At 47.5% G+C, this 21,455-nt stretch overlaps 1 protein-coding gene across 1 annotated transcript in view; it reads left to right on the top strand.

The window, feature by feature from the left end:
* Positions 1 to 21,455, top strand: part of nbeab (neurobeachin b) — a 231,740-nt gene that overhangs the window by 61,286 nt on the left and 148,999 nt on the right. The window contains exons 2-8 of the mRNA XM_048980718.1: positions 10,007 to 10,238; positions 12,331 to 12,431; positions 12,767 to 12,862; positions 13,343 to 13,464; positions 17,179 to 17,305; positions 19,639 to 19,758; positions 20,448 to 20,594. Coding sequence (XP_048836675.1) covers positions 10,007 to 10,238; positions 12,331 to 12,431; positions 12,767 to 12,862; positions 13,343 to 13,464; positions 17,179 to 17,305; positions 19,639 to 19,758; positions 20,448 to 20,594 — 945 coding nt within the window. The remainder of the gene's footprint in view (positions 1 to 10,006; positions 10,239 to 12,330; positions 12,432 to 12,766; positions 12,863 to 13,342; positions 13,465 to 17,178; positions 17,306 to 19,638; positions 19,759 to 20,447; positions 20,595 to 21,455) is intronic.

The following is a 21,455-nucleotide window of genomic DNA, read 5'->3' as shown; positions in this document are numbered from 1 at the left end:
GACGCCGCACCAATCCGCCTGTCGACCTCTCGTTCCATCGTTCCCCCACTCGTGAACAAGATCCTGAGATACTTAAACTCCTCCACTTTGGGGAGGACCCCATCCCCAACCCGGAGAGAGCATTCTACCCTTTTCCGGCTGAGAACCATGGTCTCGGATTTGGAGGTGCTGATTCTCATCCCAGCCGCTTCACACTCGGCTGCGAACTGCCCCAGTGAGAGCTGAAGGTCACGGTCCGATGAGGCCAACAGAACCACATCATCCGCAAAAAGCAGAGACCTAATCCTGAGGTCACCGAACCGGACACCCTCAACGCCCTGGCTGGTCCATTAAAGCTATGAACAGAATCGGTGACAAAGGGCAGCCCTGACGGAGTCCAACCCTCACCGGAAACAAGTCCGACTTATTGCCACCCATGCGGACCAGGCTCTGGCACCGGTCATACAGGGACCGAACTGCCCTTAAAAGGGGGCCCGGAACCCCATACTCCCGGAGCACTCCCCACAGGACTCCCCGAGGGACACGGTCGAATGCCCTCTCCAAGTCCACAAAGCACATGCAGACTGGTTGGGCAAACTCCCATGAACCCTCCAAAACCCTGCTGAGAGTATAGAGCTGGTCCACTGTTCCACGGCCAGGACGAAAACCACACTGCTCCTCCTGAATCCGAGGTTCGACAATCCGGCGGACCCTCCTCTCCAGGACCCCCGAATAGACCTTACCAGGGAGGCTTAGGAGTGTGATCCCCCTATAGTTGGAGCACACCCTCCGGTCCCCTCTCTTTAGTAGGGGGACCACCACCCCGGTCTGCCAGTCCAGAGGCACTGCCCCCGATGTCCACGCGATGCCGCAGATGCGTGTCAGCCAGGACAGCCCCACAGCATCCAGAGCCTTGAGGAACTCTGGGCGAATCTCATCCACCCCCGGGGCCCGGCCACCGAGGAGCTTTTTCACCACCTCAGTGACCTCCGCCCCAGAAATAGGCGAGTCCACCCCCAAGTCCCCACATTCTGCTTCCATATCGGAAGGCGTGTCGGTGGGATTGAGGAGGTCTTCGAAGTATTCGCACCATTAATAGTGTTGATGCTGCACCGCTTTCCCGACCAGAGCCGCCGGATGGTGGACCAGAATCTCCTCGAAGCCATCCGGAAGTCGTTCTCCATGGCCTCGCCAAACTCCTCCCACACCCGAGTTTTTGCCTCAGCAACCGCCAAGGCCGCAACCCGCTTGGCCTGCCGGTAGCTGTCAGCTGCATCTGGAGTCCCACAGGCCAAAAAGGCCCGATAGGACTCCTTCTTCAGCTTGACGGCATCCCTTACCACTGCTGTCCACCAGCGGGTTCGGGGATTGCCGCCGCGACAGGCACCGACCACCTTACGGCCGCAGCTCCGGTCAGCCGCCTCCACAATGGAGGCACGGAACATGGCCCATTCGAACTCAATGTCCCCCGCCTCCCCCGGGATATGGGAGAAGTTCTGCCGGAGGTAGGAGTTGAAACTCTCCCTGACAGGGGGTTCTGCCAGACATTCCCAGCAGACCCTCACTATACGCTTGGGCCTACCAGTCCTGGCCGGCTTCCTCCCCCACCAGCGGAGCCAACCCACCACCAGGTAGTGATCAGTTGACAGCTCCGCCCCTCTCTTCACCTGAGTGTCCAAGACATGCGGCCGCAAGTCCGACGACACGACTACAAAGTCGATCATCGAACTGCGGCCTAGGGTGTCCTGGTGCCAAGTGCACATATGAACACCCTTATGCCTGAACATGGTGTTCATTATGGACAATCCGTGACGAGCACAGAAGTCCAACAACAAAACACCGCTCAGGTTCAGATCGGGGGGGCCGTTCCTCCCAATCACGCCCCTCCAGGTCTCACTGTCGCTGCCCACGTGAGCATTGAAGTCCCCCAGCAGAACAAGAGAGTCCCCAGGAGGAGCGCTCTCCAACACCCCTTCCAAGGACTCCAAAAAGGGTGGGTATTCTGAACTGCCGTTTGGCGCATAAGCGCAAACAACAGTCAGAACCCGTCCCCCCACCCGAAGGCGAAGGAAGGCTACCCTCTCGTCTACTGCGGTAAACCCCAATGTACAGGCACCCAGCCAGGGGGCAATAAGTATGCCCACACCCGCTCGGCGCCTTTCCCCGCGGGCAACTCCAGAGTGGAAAAGGGTCCAACCCCCCTCAAGGGTTCCAGAGCCCAAGCCGTGCGTCGAGGTGAGTCCGACTATATCTAGCCGGAACTTCACAACCTCGCGCACCAGCTCAGGCTCCTTCCCCATCAGAGAGGTGACATTCCATGTCCCTAGAGCTAGCTTCTGTAGCCGAGGATCGGACCGCCAAGGTCCCTGCCTTCGGCCGCCGCCCAGATCACATTACATAAATATATAAAAACTAAAAAGCAATGTATCTTAAAAATGAAACGTTACCGGATTTCAAATAAAAATTGAAAATAACGTAAAAACAAAACCTAAATTAAGAAATGAAGACCATGACCGGTCCATGTACCTGGGGTGTTCGGATGGTATGCAGTAGGCAGGTGCAGTCGGGCAGCTCCACAGTACAAAAGCTGTTGGGAATGCTGGTTCAGGGTTTGGGGCACCTTCTGAATGAAGACGTGGTGTAATGCATGGGAGTTATGTGATATTTTTGGCACCAACTGTGTCTCTAACTGCTGGCTGAGGCGCAGAGGGTGACCACTTGACTGGATTTGCTAGAACTTGAACAGCCACCCAGGCGGTTTGTGATGGGGGGTTTGCAGTGATTGTCTGTATCATTTCCAATGGGATCACCTCCTTATCCTTGTTTTAGAAGCTAGTCCACCATCAGATCCTCCTCAGACCTTCTTCACCGGTTGATCATAGTGTTCAGTGTTTCCCTTAGGTTTACAGCTGGGGTTGACAAACGGACAGGATTCATGGTGTTCATGTGTTTTTTTAATAACAGCAGTCAATATATCAACTGAACTGAACATAAGAACATTCTTTTTAGTGTTCCAACTAGTTTAACGAGTGTTGCCATCTTCACCAACCTGGGTGCGTTTAAAAAATAAATAAAAAAATATTTTTGTCTGGTTTTCAGGTGGGTGACGTGACATATTTGGGTCTGGTGGGAGTCTGCTCACCTGTGTGTGCGCACTAGACCCGTTACGATGCACTCGAATATTTGGTACACCGAATATTGCCGGTAGTCGAATACACATTCATTATTCGCATGGTAAATATTAGAATATTCGTAAAATCACAACTCATTCTTTTCTGTTTAGCAAAAGAACAAAAAACAAAAATGCAATCGTCTTTTTTAATGGGTTACAGCAGTCCTGTTTTCTGATGTACGGTGCTTTACATGACATGCACATAAATAAATATAATAATGAGATCGTAAAATGAGTATCTAACAACAATAAAGACACACTGTATTTATTTATTTATTACAAGTAATACAAGATAACCTTGCGTTAAATTTGATATCAAGATATTATATTAAACGCAATCCAAAAATAACCTCATATTACAAGTGTTCAAGTGTCCAAATGAATGATAAAGGTTCTTCCTAGTCAGTGTTAACAAGATAGTTATCCTTTATGCAGCATGTTATTGAACATTTGCAGCTGCCTTTTAGTTTATTTTCTACCATTTTTAAGATTTTGTATTTCTGTGACATTAATTATAATTCTTTGTCAATTAGTTTGGCATGGCTGTGCCTAAGGATTGATGAAAGTATTAAAAGAAAATGTTCTAAGTATTTCAAATAGAAGTAGTTTGATTTAGTCATACATTTGAGGGTAATATAACGATATTTTGGAGCTCAGAAAGGGTTTCAGGTTTTTGTCATGTGAAAATCATCAAATGATGTAAATATCTGAAAAATAACCTTTGTTTCTAAGAGATTTTATGATTTGCTGTTTCTTATAACAATTTTTGTCATGTTAGGTTGCCATAACATACATTTTTTAAATGCTAGTTTTGTTTGTGAGGTTATTTTTGTTGAACAAAACTTATATTCATATTAATGAAGAAATATTAATATTCGCTTCCAAGTATCGTGATGTCTAGTCACATTTGCTACCCCCTGTACTCGTTACAGCTCCCACAGAAGAGAGTTTTAAACGCGCGACTGTGTAGAGACAAAAATGACAAGCTATTGTGTAAATAAAATAAATAACATAAGGCCATTTACACTGAACAAAAATATAAACGCAACACTTTTGTTTTTGCTCCCATTTTTCATGAGATGGACTTAAAGATCTACAATTCATTCCAGATACACAATATTACCATTTCTCTCAAACATTTCTCACAAATCAGTCTAAATGTGTGATAGTGAGCACTTCTGCTTTGCTGAGATAATCCATCCCACCTCACAGGTGTGCCACATCAAGATGCTGATCTGACATCATGGGTAGTGCACAGGTGTACCTTATACTGCCCACAATAAAAGGCCACCCTGGAATGTGCAGTTTTGTCTCACAGCAAAATGCCACAGATGCCACAAGCATTGAGGGAGCGTGCAATTGGCATGCTGACAGCAGGAATGTCAACCAGATCTGTTGCTCGTGCATTGAATGTTCATTTCTCAACCATAAGCCGTCTCCAAAGGCGTTTCAGAGAATATGGCAGTACATCCAACCGGCCTCACAACCGCAGACCACGTGTAACCACACCAGCCCAGGACCTCCACATCCAGCAGGTTCACCTCCAAGATCGTCTGAGACCAGCCACTCAGACAGATAATGCACGGCCCCATGTTGCAAGGATCTGTACACAGTTCTTGGAAGCTGAAAATGTCCCAGTTCTTGCATGGCCAGCATACTCACCGGACATGTCACCCGTTGAGCATGTTTGGGATGTGCTTGACCGGCGTATACGACAGCGTGTACCAGTTCCCACTAATATCCAACAACTTCGCACAGCCATTGAAGAGGAGTGGACCAACATTCCACAGGCCACAATTGACAATCTGATAAACTCTATGCGAAGAAGATGTGTTGCATTGCATGAGGCAAATGGTGGTCACACCAGATACTGACCGGTTCTGAGTCCCCAGACCCCCAATAAAGCAAAAAACTGCACATTCCAGGGTGGCCTTTTATTGTGGGCAGTATAAGGTACACCTGTGCACTACCCATGATGTCAGATCAGCATCTTGATGTGGCACACCTGTGAGGTGGGATGGATTATCTCAGCAAAGCAGAAGTGCTCACTATCACACATTTAGACTGATTTGTGAGAAATGTTTGAGAGAAATGGTAATATTGTGTATCTGGAATGAATTGTAGGTCTTTAAGTCCATCTCATGAAAAATGGGAGCAGAAACAAGAGTGTTGCGTTTATATTTTTGTTCAGTATAGTTTGTTTAATAACCTTAAATAACTGCCGTTTGGGGGGGGGCGAGATGACCCCCCTAATATAATGGTAGGGGAAACACTGGTGTTGCAACTCCTACCAAACACAGAGAATCTGCATCCAAAGAGTTAGTTTCTACTTCTACGGCTGTTTTCCTCATTCGTCTGGTATCTCTTTACCATAAGTTATTATTGAGGTTTACTATAGGTCTCATTCAGATGTTACACTGTTGAGCACGAGTGATTATTTGAGTTATGCTTACCTTAAACATAATTTAAGAGGTATTAATCACAAGCTGATCTGAAATTTTCTGCCCTGTTGAGTTAGGTAACATAAGGTAGGAAGAGGCCCTGAGATGGTGAGACACCCACCTTCCGGAGTTAGCTTGTTGTGTTTCAGGTCAGAAGTGATGCCGGTCTGTCTGCCATCAGAACAAGAACGGTGGTTGAGTCTGCTGAAAATCAGCTAATCAAATGATTGATTATTGACTCACTCAGCAATCAAATTGGTTTATTGAGCAATCAAGCAACAAAGATTTAAATTGGCACAGTTTCCCTCTGACATAATGTGCACATATGGGTTTGTTTCAGGACTCCAAAGATATATTTGGCGGAAAAATATGGCAAAAAAATTGCTTAATCACTTAGGTGACCTCATCCCTCCCACCAGTCCTGAGATAAGTGCTTTATGTGGCATGAGTCTGTTTTGCCACAAATTCACAGTCTCTCCCAGAGTGCTCATACTGGTACTTCGCAATAGTGAAGTGGTCACATTCTGGATGCAGCGCCGTCTGGACTTACATAAGCTCCCTCGCATATCGCCCCCTAGTGACCGGGATGCTTCTCTCATGCTGATGCAGTTAAAGGTTGTGCACTCGACTGGAAAAGTGACAGAAACCTTTGATTGCTCAGCTCTCACAGCTGTCGTGGGAGGCTGGTGGGGGGGTGGAAGTGGGGTGGGGAAGGGAGGGCTGCTTTTACTGCCACAGCCGAATCTACAGAAAAATGGTTGTAGTGCTTAGTGCTATGCGAATAGTAATCATTTTAAGATTTGCCATGACGGTAGCCCTATTCTGAAAATGTTTTTTGTTTATCCATATAAGATTCTCTACTCCAGGAATTTGTAGTGCCAGCTGAGGGTTGATGGGGGGGGGGGGTGTTCTGGACCGTGACTATTGCCCCATATACAGTAGGCTGTCCATGTAATAAGGCTTGGGGTGCCCCACTGTCTCTGCAAAGGTGGGTCAGTTTGTGTTGGCTAACCGCCACATGCTTCTTGAGCCCTGGATGTTCCCACCGAGTATCCAGAAGTGGATCAAGGATTGTGGCCTGGAGGCTGTCTCAGGTGGCATGGGGCACCCCCTGAATGGGTTTGCCAGTACGTCACAGGGCAACCACATTCACACACTGTGGGCAAGGTAGAGACAGCAGGTCACCTAACAGCACGTCTTTGGCCTGTAGATAGAATCCCACGCACTATGAGGAGATGGGGCGGTGGCCGGATTAAAAGATAACAGATAGAAGTTTCGAGTGACATAGCGTTAAGAAGGGTTCAGGAAACTCACCCAAGGCCATTTTGGTGGATTAAGTAAAAGCCCAATGAACTGAACCAGACTGCATAGGATATTGGTTCCATTATGGTCACATGGAACATGCTGAATTATGTTTTTCTAATTCTCATTAGTGGTTCTCATTAGGATGGACTTGCCCCAATACTGCCTTAATGTGGCCCAGCACTGTGTTCATGAGTTCAAAGAGCAGATATCAGTGTTTTTTTTTTTTTGTGAAATGTGAAAGCTAACATTCTGGCTCTCATTTCACCTCCTTCTTTTTCAGAGGATGTCGATCTTGTTTATATGAAACACAGATCTTTAAACAGGATTAATTCATTTGAAGACTAATAGCAAGTTTATTCTGAATTCTATAAATTGAGTATTACAGGTACGCTCTGCTGTGTGAATTATGGTCATTAATGTGAAATGGATGTTCTTACATAATAAAGAAGTTTCAAGAGAATTACATTAATTGATTGTCTATTAACGTAGCTTTATTATAGAATTGAGCTGTAGCCTGATTTTAGTGTTTTCACTCGTTTTGAAGCTCTGTTGGGCTCAGAGTACGCGGGTGGGGACTTGCTGTTCTTACTGCTGACGCGATGTAACATGTGAAGGTATTTGCCTGTACGTAAGGCAAGATTGCCACTGTCACGGTGAATCTGTCAGGTTGCAAGACAGACTCTGGGACGCGTCGTCTTGCTTCTGCAGTCCTGTCCATACATCTCCATCACCCCCTTATCTGGCTCAGGGTGGCCGTGAATCCGGACCCCTTTGTAAGGAGCCCCTGGGACACCCCATATTGGTTTGCCAATCCTTCATAGGGCACACACTCCCACACTGCGGACAGTCTGGGGAAACCAATCAATTTAAACTTCTTTAGGACTGTGAAAGGAAACCTGTATAAATAAAGGGAAGACATCAATAGTCCCTAAACAAGCGAATAGGGGGCAAGCTTCAGACCACCAACCCTGGGGGTGTGACACTACAGTGCAACTCAACAAGCAAGCTCACTTGTCATCCATTAATTTGGTTCACCTGAGAGTGACTTTGGCAAGTCTGACCTTAGTGAAAACCGGTACTATTTTACCACGTTGCAGACTGTAAACAGGCCATTTCCTAGTCACTGAGCCATGCACCTCCCTTACAAACTTCACTGTGTTAAAAGTCGATTTTTACAGTACTTTACTCAGAGTAGTAAAGAATAGTGTGCTCTGTTACCAACCCCCTCCCTTCCCCAGATGAGACTGCGAAGCAGAAAAAGAGAGTCAAATAAAGGTTAAGGAGGCGTGTCGAGGCAGTGGCATGTGAGCGCTCCAGCAGGGTCTGCTTCACGCTGCAGTTCGTAGCTCGTTAGGCTCATGGGCAGCTCAGCCATCATCATGCTAATGCGCGTGTAACAGGCCCAGCCCAGCATGCTTTGCTTTCCTATCTTGATTTGCATATGTTGCAAAAGGGGGGAATTATTAATCATAAGATAGTTCAAGTAGCCAGTACAAGATACGTTATTTATGTAGAAGTTATTTATGTATATGCGTATGTGTTAAGCCAGTGGGGGTTTGACGACATATGATAATCACAGTTCTTCCCATCATGGCCAGTAACTTCCATGTCCAAATGAACACAAGGCAGTGAAAAAGCAGATTGCTTATTGAACCATGTTGTAGTTGTAAATTTCCCAGAGGTACGGCAAGCCAACATTCTTCATGCTTCATTCTGCTTCATGCCACATACATGGAGGACATCAGTGTTGCATAATATGCATAGCTCATCGTTTTGTTTTAATTGGCTCCCTACCCTTCATATTGACCACTTGTCCTTATGGTAGTAATCCTTTTCAGCTTTGCTGTCATGCTCTGGCCTTGCTCTAACCCTGCCTAATGCTTGATCCCCTCGAGATGATCTCAGCCCCTAGAAGAATAAATGAGCAACAAATTGTCCACAGTCATAGCTCTATACTAAGGAGCTGGGAGCCTCAAAACTGTATTCTTACTAATGTGTTATTCAGAAGAAAATGTCAAGCTTTTAATAAGTATGCTGATGACTGATGCGGCATGAATAGATGCAATTATGAAGCAAGGCGCACTTTTTGGTGGTATTGGAATTATGGGAAGAGACAACAGTAAGGATGTGTGAACGGGCATTTGTGACAAGCCGTGTTCAACCGACCCAGACAGTTAGGCCATGTTGGCCCTGCTATCTGTGTGACATCCTCTCATTAATCATCACCACACACGTCCATAAAGAGACTCCGTGCTGTCATACATCTCAGATTAAAGTTGCTATTGGAAGCGCAATGCCATTTCTGATAGAAGCCTTCTGGGAACACGGGGATGCAACGTGGATGGATTACCACACAGTGGGGAACAGTCATAATGAGGTGGGGCCATCGGCCTGCCCAGGCTCCGCCCCCTTGGATGGTGGAGACCATCGGCCTGCCCAGGCTCCGCCCCCTTGGATGGTGGAGACCATCGGCCTGCCCAGGCTCCGCCCCCTTGGATGGTGGAGACCATCGGCCTGCCCAGGCTCCTTCCTCTTGTACTTCAGAGGCCATCGGCCTACCCGGGCTCCTTTGGACTGTGGGGGCCATCGGCCTGCTCAGGCTCTGCCCCTTTTGATTGCGGGGTCCATCAACCTTACCCAGGCTCCACCTCGTTGGACTGCCACGGCCATCGGCTTCCCCTGAGTCCGCTTCCTTGTACTATGTGGGCCATTGGACTGCACAGGCTCCACCTCTTTGCACTGCGGGGGCCATCTGTCCCTGCCCTGCTGTGTCAAATGGCAGCCCCCTCCTCCCCCTTCCACCTTGTGCCTGCAGTGCTCAATTTCATGCCTGCTGAACTCAATAGATAAAATCATTGATTGCTGTTTACCAGTTGTTTTTTAATGATATTTATTCTGGGTGCAAAGAAAGAGCGGGTTATTGTGTGTCTAATTTTCAGCTTCTTTGATAGTGAAAGCCCTGCATGAATAGCCTGTATCACTGCATTTTAAATGCAATCAGAATCAATCAGAGGGGAGCCTACTGCCAGTCCAATAAATCTCTTCCTTGCTACTCCATCCCGCCGTACAATCTCGCCATCTTTCTTTGTTTTCTTCTCCTCTCTTCAAGCTGGTGGGTGGCGAGTTCGACCTGGAGACCAACTTTATCATCCAGGATGAGGAGAGCATCGGCTGCATGGTGGAGCTCCTGGAGCACTGCGACCTGCCCTGTCAGGCTGAGATGTGGAGCATGTTCACGGCCATCCTGCGCAAAAGCGTGCGCAACCTGCAGACCAGCACCGAGGTGGGCCTCATCCAGCAGGTGCTGACCAGGATGGGCGCTGTTGACGACATGATTGCAGGTACGGCCTCAAGCACGGCCCGCCTGCTCTATTACATGACAAAAATAATAATAATCAAAATAATAATAAGGGGGCAGCATGGTGGTGCAGTGGTTAGCACTGTTGCCTCACACCTTTGGGACCCGGGTTCGAGTCTTCGCCTCCGCATGTGTGTGGAGTTTGCATGTTCTCTCCATGTCGTCGTGGGGTTTCCTCCGGGTACTCCGGTTTCCCCCCACAGTCCAAAAATTGGACTAATTGGACTTGCTAAATTGTCCATAGGTGTGCATGTGTGTGTGAATGGTGTGTGTGTGAGTGTTCCCTGTGATGGACTGGCCCCCCATCCTGGGTTGTTCCCTGCCTCGTGCCCATTGCTTCCGGGATAGGCTCCGGACCCCCCGCGACCCAGTAGGATAAGCGGTTTGGAAAATGGATGGATGGATGGATGGATGGATAATAATAATAATAATAATAATAATAATAGCTATTCTTATTATAAACTCCTGTTGCTGTTAAATCATATAGCACATATTCTAAAATAGTGTTCAAACATTAGGATTCGAAACCCGTTTTGGCCTTGAATGTAATATTACAGTTTTACTGCAGCCATGAATATTAGGTTAAAAGAGCAACTTTCAGAATCAGCCAAGACCATGGATGAGGATTAACTTTAAATTAACTTCAGATTGTGTCCCCTTGTGAAATTTGTAGTCTGAGAAAAAGAAGGATGATTAAAGACATTAGTGAGATGTCATTAGACACATTCGCTAACGGCCTGGAGAAGCTCCTTCAGAGGAATTACCATTTGAAATGGCACATAATGAAGTCGGAAATTTGCATTGTCTTTAATATTGAAACTAATTTTCGGAGTGACATAACTCCCGAATATACCCTCATTGCTGATATCATTCACGTATAGCATCCCCTCATGGCTGTTATCATTCCCGTATAGTATTCCCTCATTGTTGATATCATTCCCGTATAGTATCCCCTCATGGCTGTTATCATTCCTGTATAGTATTCCCTCATTGTTGATATCATTCCCGTATAGTATCCCCTCATGGCTGTTATCATTCCTGTATAGTATTCCCTCATTGCTGATATCATTCTCTTATAGCATCTCCTCATTGCTGTTATCATTCCCGTATAGTATCCCCTCATGGCTGTTATCATTCCTGTATAGTATTCCCTCATTGCTGTTATCATTCCCGTATAGTACCCCCTCATGGCTGTTATCATTCCCGTATAGTATCCCCTCATGGCTGTTATCATTCTCGTATAGTATCCCCTCATGGCTGATGAGTTGTCATCTCGAAAACCCACACCCACACCAGCCTTCCATGGATCAGGATTCCTGCCCCTGGTGTATAGTATCCCCTTACAATTGATATCTTTCCCATATAGTTTCCCCTCATGGCTGGCAGCATTCCCAAATAGTATCTCCTGGTAATTGATATCATTCCCATATAGTATCCCCTCATGGTTGGCAGCATTCCCAAATAGTATCCCCTGGTAATTGATATCATTCCCATATAGTATCCCCTCATGGTTGGCAGCATTCCCAAATAATATCCGCTGGTAATTGATATCATTCCCATATAGTATCCCCTCATGGCTGGCAGCATTCCCAAATAGTATCCCCTGGTAATTGATATCATTTCCATATAGTGTCCCCTTATGACTGATATCTTTTTATGAAAAGAATGTTTATTATGCTCATTATGACCACAGACATTATAAAGAGCATTTGTACTTTGCTTTTGCCGGCTTTCTTTTTTCACCTCTCCAAGAGAATTAAAATGTTCTTCATTCCTCCTCCTCCTTCTGGAAGCAGCGGCATCACAGCTGGCTGCATCTGTGTATCTGCAGTCTTCAGATTCATCAAATGATGTTTAGTTGGGGATTAATCTCCTTAAGACGAGGATGGATTCACTAATCCGTATGAGCAACTGTACTCCCTGAGGACTGTTTTCCTATCAGAGTCTGGCCCAGACCCCTGTCCAGGGAATGTACCCATCTGAACATTGCGGGTTGATCTTCTTCTAAGAGTGGGATCCTCGTTTTACCCGAATCATGAGCCGGCCCTGACTCTGTGGTGTGTACGGTGTTTCAGATCTGCTGGTGGACATGCTAGGGGTGCTGGCCAGCTACAGCATCACCGTCAAGGAGCTGAAGCTGCTTTTCAGCATGCTGAGGGGAGACAATGGTGTCTGGGTGAGTGGGGGGGGGGGGGGGATGCAGCGCAGGCAGACAGCCAGGGGTGAGAGTGAGGGGATCAGTATGATAGCTGAATCTGTGCTTGTCTTGGTGATGTTCTTTGGGGCATATAAGGACACAGGTAATGATGACGGCTGAAAACAGAAAAATATGATGATTTACTTGCTTTCAACAGGGTGTTCGTCAACTGTCATTGTGGCAGCTAAATTATCTAATTAATTAATTTTTGCACCTCAGTTTTCTTTAATTCCTTAAGCTGTCCTAGCCTCCCCTGTACAGACACCTTCATTTTCTGTTCTCCTCTCACTCCTGCTCTCTCTCCTTTTCCTCAGCCGAGGCACGCGGTGAAGTTACTGTCGGTGCTCAATCAGATGCCCCAGAGGCACGGCCCAGACACCTTCTTTAACTTCCCAGGACGCAGTGCAGCCGTGAGTACCGCCTTCTGCATTTTTACAGCCTATCGCAGCCCACACTGCTTCTCGTGAACTCCCAGGCATTTATGACATGTAGAAATACCCCCCTTGGCTGTAATGCTGCAGTATCGCCAGTGGCTTTATGAGCAGGGCACCTCCGCTGTTACTCATTCATGACTCCCTAACCGAGTCTTTAGAAATAGAAGTTTGATCCCCATTTCATGTCAGGATTACGCAGGACTTTTTTTATTACTATTATGTGTTTATTATTGCAGTCACTAAAAGGGAATATGACATTTGGTACATACTAAAGTGCTTTATTCAGAATCCACTGAGAACATGTTTTTTGGGGGTGTTTTATGCAGTATTATGTATGTTAGTCTATATGTTATGTAAGGGAAAATGCTAGAAAGGTTTAGCTTAAGCTGTGTTGTATGATTTTATCAAACTGTCTGGAAGCCATTGAGCTGACAGCCCTCACGGCGTCCCATACAGGCCATCGCTCTTCCTCCCATCGCCAAGTGGCCTTACCAGAATGGATTCACTCTCAACACCTGGTTTCGCATGGACCCGCTCAACAACATCAACGTGGACAAGGACAAGCCTTATCTCTACTGGTGAGAATGGGCTTCGATTCCCTCAGTTTCTGCCAGATCTGATGTGAGATCAGTGGTTATACCCCCCCCCCATGCCTCCTGTATTCCCTTTGAACTTGGCTGGGGGCCCCAACCTGCCGAGCCTGAATGATCACGCACGCCTGAGCTTTCTCACCCTTTTAGAGATGCAGGCCCTTTCATCATATAATTGGAGAACGAAAGCTTATGAAAAGAGATCCAGTCACAGCAAAAGCTGCTGATAAAATCATTGATTACTGAGGCTCTCGCTGCTGCTCTATGCTGGCACTGGAAGTGGAGTTATGTTGAAGCTGGGGGGGTCAGCACTGTACGAAGGGATATTAATTCAGCTTGGGATGCCTAGCGAGACGAGTGGTCGTCATGGGCAGGGGATTGTGGGTAATCAGCATTGGGATCGATACAATGGGAGTGCGGTTTTTTATCGACTGATGTCCCTTAGCTCCAAGAACAGAGCAGGGAAAAGGAGTCATGGGAAAATAGTAACCCCCTCCCCCCGAAGAAAATGTGACCTCATTTATTGACTTTGTGTAACGAATTGGTTGTTCCCGCTCCTGTACATGAGGCTTTCTCTAGAGGTGTGGAGGATGCTGGGCCACCCTGACCTCCACTTTGGCTGTGCAGCTGTGACCAGAAGGTTTTTCCTCAGAGTGCAGCCGGGTCGAGCGTGAAATGCTGAGTTAAGGGAACGGAAGCCCTCAGAGCTGGCCAAGGCGCTCGTGGGAAGACGCTTGGAGCTGAGGTTACAGAACCTGATTTACAAAACGGCAGCCCCTGCTGACGGCAGAAAAAGTTCCTTGAGGGCTTAGTTTAGTTTGGTCCACAGTTCACTCTTCAAGCCTAGCTCTGGGTACCCATAAAATTCAGAGCCTCTGGACAGCGTGAGAGAGCAGCAGTGCATCATGAGGGGGCAGGTCAGTCGGCTCCCATTCACTGCTCTTCAATCCCTTGGAGCCAGTATGGTTTGATTATTCTTTGGACGGAGGCAGCCTGGTAATGCAGCGGGTTTTTGTTATCTTTATGTCTTTTAGAGACACATGTTTTGCCCTGATTAGCTGATTCGGTGTGCAGGATTCACATATGGTGTGTGAGTGTGTTGCCCGTGATGGGCTGCTGTCTTTCCTGGGTATCTCCCTGCTTGCCTCTAGGTTTGCTGCGACCGCATCCTGCATAAGCAGCGTGTGTGTATATGCGTGTGTATGCGTCTGTATGCGTGTGTGTGTGTGTGTGTGTGTGTGTGTGTGTGTGTGTACGTGTGTGTGTGTGTGTGTGTACGTGTGTGTGTGTGTGTGTACGTGTGTGTGTGTGTGTGTGTGTGTGTGTATGTGTGTGTGTGTGTGTGTGTGTGTGTGTGTGTGTGTACGTGTGTGTGTGTGTGTGTGTGTGTGTGTGTGTGTACGTGTGTGTGTGTGTGTGTGTGTGTGTGTACGTGTGTGTGTGTGTGTGTGTGTGTGTACGTGTGTGTGTGTGTACGTGTGTGTGTGTGTGTGTGTGTACGTGTGTGTGTGTGTGTATGTGTGTACGTGTGTGTGTACGTGTGTGTGTGTGTGAGTGTGTTGCCCGTGATGGGCTGCTGTCTTTCCTGGGTATCTCCCTGCTTGCCTCTAGGTTTGCTGCGACCGCATCCTGCATAAGCAGCGTGTGTGTGTATGCGTGTGTGTGTGTGTGTGTGTGTGTGTGTGTGTGTGTGTGTACGTGTGTGTGTGTGTGTGTGTGTGTGTGTGTATGTGTGTGTGTGTGTGTGTGTGTGTGTGTATGTGTGTGTGTGTGTGTGTGTGTGTGTGTGTGTGTGTGTGTGTGTGTGTACGTGTGTGTGTGTGTGTGTGTGTGTGTACGTGTGTGTGTGTGTGTGTGTGTGTACGTGTGTGTGTGTGTGTGTATGTGTGTACGTGTGTGTGTGTGTGTGTGTGTGTGTGTGTACGTGTGTGTGTGTGTGTGTATGTGTGTACGTGTGTGTGTGTGTGTGTGTGTGTGTGTGTGTGTGTGTGTGTGTGTGTGTGTGTGTACGTGTGTGTGTGTGTGTGTGTGTGTGTACGTGTGTGTGTGTGTGTGTATGTGTGTGTGTGTGTGTGTGTGTGTGTGTGTGTGTACGTGTGTGTGTGTGTGTGTGTGTGTGTGTGTGTGTACGTGTGTGTGTGTGTGTGTGTGTGTGTGTGTGTGTGTGTGTGTGTGTGTACGTGTGTGTGTGTGTGTGTGTGTGTGTGTGTGTGTGTGTACGTGTGTGTGTGTGTGTGTGTGTGTGTGTGTGTGTGTGTGTGTGTGTGTGCGTATGCGTCTGTATGCATGTGTGTGTGTGTGTGTGTGTGTGTGTGTGTGTGTGTGTGTGTGTGTGTGTGCGTATGCGTCTGTATGCATGTGTGTGTGTGTGTGTGTGTGTGTGTGTGTGTGTGTGTGTACGTGTGTGTGTGTGTGTGTGTGTGTGTGTGTGTGTGTGTGTGTGTGCGTATGCGTCTGTATGCATGTGTGTGTGTGTGTGTGTGTGTGTGTGTGTGTGTGTGTGTGTGTGTGTGTGTGTGTGCGTATGCGTCTGTATGCGTGTGTGTGTGTGTGTGTGTGTGTGTGTGTGTGTGTGTGTGTATGTGTGTGTGTGTGTGTGTGTGTGTGTGTGTGTGTGTGTGTGTGTGTACGTGTGTGTGTGTGTGTGTGTGTGTGTGTGTACGTGTGTGTGTGTGTGTGTGTGTGTGTGTGTGTGTGTGTGTGTGCGTATGCGTCTGTATGCATGTGTGTGTGTGTGTGTGTGTGTGTGTGTGTGTGTACGTGTGTGTGTGTGTGTGTGTGTGTGTGTGTGTGTGTGTGTGTGTGTGTGTGTGTGCGTATGCGTCTGTATGCATGTGTGTGTGTGTGTGTGTGTGTGTGTGTGTGTGTGTGTGTGTGTGTGTGTGTGCGTATGCGTCTGTATGCATGTGTGTGTGTGTGTGTGTGTGTGTGTGTGTGTGTGTGTGTATGTGTGTGTGTGTGTGTGTGTGTGTGTGTGTGTGTGTACGTGTGTGTGTGTGTGTGTGTGTATGTGTGTGTGTGTGTGTGTGTGTGTGTGTGTGTGTGTGTGTACGTGTGTGTGTGTGTGTGTGTGTGTGTGTGTGTGTGTGTGTGTGTACGTGTGTGTGTGTGTGTGTGTGTATGTGTGTGTGTGTGTGTGTGTGTGTGTGTGTGTGTGTGTGTGTGTGTGTACGTGTGTGTGTGTGTGTGTACGTGTGTGTGTGTGTGTGTGTGTGTGTGTGTGTGTGTGTGTACGTGTGTGTGTGTGTGTGTGTGTATGTGTGTGTGTGTGTGTGTACGTGTGTGTGTGTGTGTGTGTGTGTGTGTGTGTGTGTGTACGTGTGTGTGTGTGTGTGTGTGTATGTGTGTGTGTGTGTGTGTGTGTGTGTGTGTGTGTGTGTGTGTGTGTGTGTACGTGTGTGTGTGTGTGTGTACGTGTGTGTGTGTGTGTGTGTGTGTGTGTGTGTGTGTGTGTGCACGCATCCCCTGTGATGGACTGACATGTTTCCCTGCCAAAGCACACCCCCCCCCCCCCCCCCCCGCCCAGTGACTCTGTACTGGACAAGTGGCTGGAATATGTATTAATATGTATTACTCACCATAAACTTTTACTTCTAGATTTCATTTTCATGGAAACCTGCTTTGTTTTATGCCATGTCTTTGACATCTTCTCAGTTGTATTAAAGCCTTTATTTCTGGGACGTCATTTTGCTTCACTTTCAGCTTCCGGACCAGCAAAGGAATCGGGTACTCTGCCCATTTTGTGGGCAACTGCCTGATAGTGACATCCTTGAAATCGAAGGGCAAAGGTTTCCAGCACTGTGTGAAATACGACTTCCAGCCACGGAAGGTGAGCGTCCACGCCTGGCCGAGGGGAGGGCCGGCATTCTGCTCTGGATAGCTGCCGTTATGGAGTGGGGGGGAGGGGGGTCGTGATTGACCATTCTGCTCCCATCTCTCATAAACGCGTTTCCATTGATCTTCCGCGGAGAATCAGTTCTGCTACGCTGACAGAATTTGGCCGGTTCCACTAAACGGACTGTGACATTAACAGGGTTTGCCTGACGCTGGAGAAACTGCGGTGCTGGCTTGTGGGATGGTGCAGGGCGATCTCCTCGGAACATCTAAGCAATGTAGATGGCGTTAGAAATGTTGCATGATAATAAAAGATTTCATGCTTTTAGGCAGTGGTGGAATTGAGGGAATTATGCGGAATGCTAGAATGTGGGACAATGCACTGTTGAAGTTGATATGACATGTCTGTAATACAATACTGACAAGCATCTGTTATGATTAACTCACTTCCTCTTAGTTTTCAGTGTTTAAAACCTAGATTAAAAGCATTTTTGTTGCTCCCTGACAGCAGGTCACCAAGGTCTTTAACTGTGGGTGAGACTGGTCTCATGTAAGCCTAGAAGACTGCAAGGAACCAGCTTGGGTAAATGGGTGGTGATAACACCACTGAACCACCTATAGGGAGGAGATTAGGCTCCTGGCAAAATGGTGTCAGGGTAACAGTCTCTCCCTTATTGTTAGTGAGATCAAGGATCTGACCATGAATTTCAGGAAGTAAGAGCTGGACTTCCGTGTCCACTGGCAAAGAAGCTCAAGTCGGCAACTTTAAGTTTCTGGGAGTCACCATCAGAGACAACTTCACATGGACATTGTGCAGGTCTGCACTAAACAAAACAATACACTAGAATCTAGAGGATATTTCAGGTGTCATCACTATCCATCACAAACCTCTATGGATGCACAGTGGAGTTCGCCCTCACTGGATGCACGGCATCATGGCATGGCAGCTCGCTAGTTCAGGACAAGCGTTTCAGAATCAGCATTTCTCTTCTTTTGGAGGGAAAGCAGTGGTATGTAGCTATTTCACGATAGTCATGTACTCTCTACATTTGAAGATCTTTTGTTTTTTGAGAGCCGCATGCAAACCAAGAGTTTCTTTTGTTTTGATCTGCATGAGATGCCCATTGTGTGGTCTGCTGCTCTGGGATATGCAGCATTCCCTGCTGCCTGCGACCCCAGCTCGGGGCAGAGAGTTGAACTTGCTCAGAACACACTTGAAAGTGTTAGGTGGCTTCTTTCTTCCTGTGCCCTGTTTTGGAGGATTCCAGAAAATATCGGAGCAGGCAGCAAGGGACCTTCATAGCAGTCTTTTCACAAGTGACGTGGACAAGAACTCAAATCTGATTTGGTGGTACTTCAAGAGGAGCCCTGGACTTCTGTATCCAGCGTGTAAATCCACTCTCAGAAGTCTTAACATCCGCTTAATGTTGCCTTGCAGGTGGCAGGCAGGCTGTTTTGCTGGCTGTTCCTGATCTGCCAGCTTGTTCCTGCAGTGACTGGTTTGGCATGGTAAACACTGATCTGTATGTCAATCCGCTCCTGGAGGCTCAGGTCAGGAAACTGCAAGGAGCAGATTTATAAACCGGTGAGAGATGACTGGACCCTTAATCTAGTCTAATCAGCATGTCGCAAGGAACTGCGACTGAGAGGAGTCGACTCATTGCCAGTCATCCCAATAGGTAACATAGGCAACTGCCTAGGGCGCCACCTGCAGAGGATACGCTGACATAGCCAGATGAGCTCACTTTCTCTCGGGTGGTGTGTGCCAGTGGGGAAGTTTGCCTCCAGCGCCACATGGCCCTCAACTGGCATTGAATCCGTTACTCTGCATATGAGTGGTGACTCCCTGATGGGATTCCACACTAGCGAATAACTAAACCTTCTCTGTAAGATAGACAAGACAGAGTTTTTATTTTGTATGACTGCCCTGACTTGCACTTTGTCTGGTACTGATGTATTTTTAATGCTCCTGTGCAAATTCTGGTACACACTGCTTCCAGCTTCACAGTAGTTTTTAGAGCCACATGTTTGAGCTGGGACCCAGCAGATGTGAGGAAATGGTAGATAGCACTTGACGTCCTGTCGGCGCCACTCTCTGGAGCCCACCTTTGGATCGAAATCATCTGGAAACTGTAGCAGACTGAGAAATAGAAGCAGCTGCTCTTAGTTATGCAGAGATTCGAACTACTGACAAGCTAGGCCAGTAAGTACTACATCTCCCAGGTGCCCTTGTGTTTTTTTCCAGCTGCCTGGCATACTCCGTAGAACTGACTCCTATGTAATTTGTTTCTGACCTTAATTTCCTTGTTGCTTCTGTTTGTTCTCCAGTGGTACATGATCAGCATCGTCCACATCTACAACCGCTGGAGGAACAGCGAGATCCGCTGCTATGTTAACGGCCAGCTGGTCTCCTATGGTGATATGGCCTGGCACGTCAACACTAACGATGTGAGCACCTCCCCTCGCTCTGCTCAGCCAAAACAGAGAGGGTTAGGATGCGTGGAGTGGAAGTGCACAGGCGTTTAGCCGAGTGTAGATAGGGACGCAGGGTGACCGTTTACTGCTCTGGCTTTGGGAAGCATCCCTGAATATGTTATCTGTCAGTCAGATGTACAGAGAGAGAAAAATGGGTGAATCGTGTGGCAGATGGTCAGGTGAGATGATCTCTTTCTGGGGGCTGCTGTTTCGGTGGCATTAACCAGGTGCTTTAGCCAACCTGTATAAAAATACCTCAAACCCTTTGTAAACCTCACTCTCCTTTACTGATTAGCTATCTGCACTTAATTAGCCTAGGCCCCATTTGATCGTCTCGTTCTCCTCGACTTCTCCGTTAATGCGACAGAATGACATTGGCGGCTGGCATTGATTCTCAAAGAGCAGCCGGTCTTCATTTGCCGACAAATATTTGCTTTTCTCTTGAATGCATAGATCGTATTCTGTATTTCAAGTGTTAATTACAATATGAATGTATCTCGGGCACCGTAGGCAGGAATCTTAAGAGCTCTTTTTAAGTGGACCATTTGTCCCTGCTGGTTAAATGGTGCTTTGAGTTTGTTCAGAACAACTAACCACCACTGTGCTATGGAACCACACTGTTACTGCATAGCTCTGTGTGTGTGTCCCCCACCCTGTGACAGAGTTACGACAAATGCTTCCTGGGCTCATCGGAGACAGCAGATGCCAATCGAGTCTTCTGCGGCCAGCTGGGGGCTATCTACGTGTTCAGCGAGGCGCTCAACCCGGCCCAGATCTTCGCCATACACCAGCTGGGGCCTGGCTACAAGGTGCGTGGCCCCACCCTTATTGTAACTGGAAGCCACTGTAAACTGGACCGCTTGTGCATTAGCATTCGCTTGCAGGGCTGATGTCAGTCACTGATAAATGCTACCTTGAATCATGTGATCCTTGAGAATAATGCGCTGGGCAGCATGGAAAGTCAAATTGGAGTCAAACCTAATTGCTGGTCTCATCCTCAGGGGCTACATATATGTGACAGCTGTGAGTGTTTATGAAATAAGGTTCCTAAGTCTTCTGTTTGTGCATGTCCAGGCGTGGCGCTAGGACGTTCTTTGGGGGGGGGTGGGGGGGGCTGTAGGCTCATTAGTGTAAATAGTGTGTTCTCATTCTTTTTCATTAAAATCAGACCACCTTAGTGAAGTGTTTTGTTCTTTTTCCTGGTGACTTTACATGCAGGGCGGCGGTGTTCATTAATGGAGCCATGCTCTGATCCTGACCCCTTTGCTGGTGCTGTGAGCCCCAGTGCCTGCTTCTGTGTTTATTGCCTGTGTAGTCTGAGTGTGTCCTTCACTGGCTCTTTTTCTGAGAGGCTGACCTACTGCTTACTTCTATTTGGCTTATTGAGCATCTCCTGCGTCACTGCATTGCTGCTAATTACTTCCGGCGGGGGGGAGGGGGGGCGTGTGACTGTTTCAAATGACTGGATTTTTGAGAGGCAGCTAAATATATCAGTGGTGAGTTGGCAGTGTGTCTACGTTTGTCTCTCTCTCTCTCTCTCTCTCTCTCTCTCTCTCTCTCTCTGCTGAGAGTACCTGGAGCAGGGAATGACGGCTTCCTGCTGTTACAATGACTGCGTTTTAATTTGGTGTTTTTTTTTCCTCATCCCATGGCGATAAACATGCGCATAT

The sequence above is a fragment of the Brienomyrus brachyistius genome, chromosome 17, assembly GCF_023856365.1.
Source record: "Brienomyrus brachyistius isolate T26 chromosome 17, BBRACH_0.4, whole genome shotgun sequence".
Taxonomy (NCBI): Eukaryota; Metazoa; Chordata; class Actinopteri; order Osteoglossiformes; family Mormyridae; genus Brienomyrus; species Brienomyrus brachyistius.
Note: the sequence above shows the minus strand (reverse complement) of the source record. Positions and strands in the feature narration are given on the sequence as shown.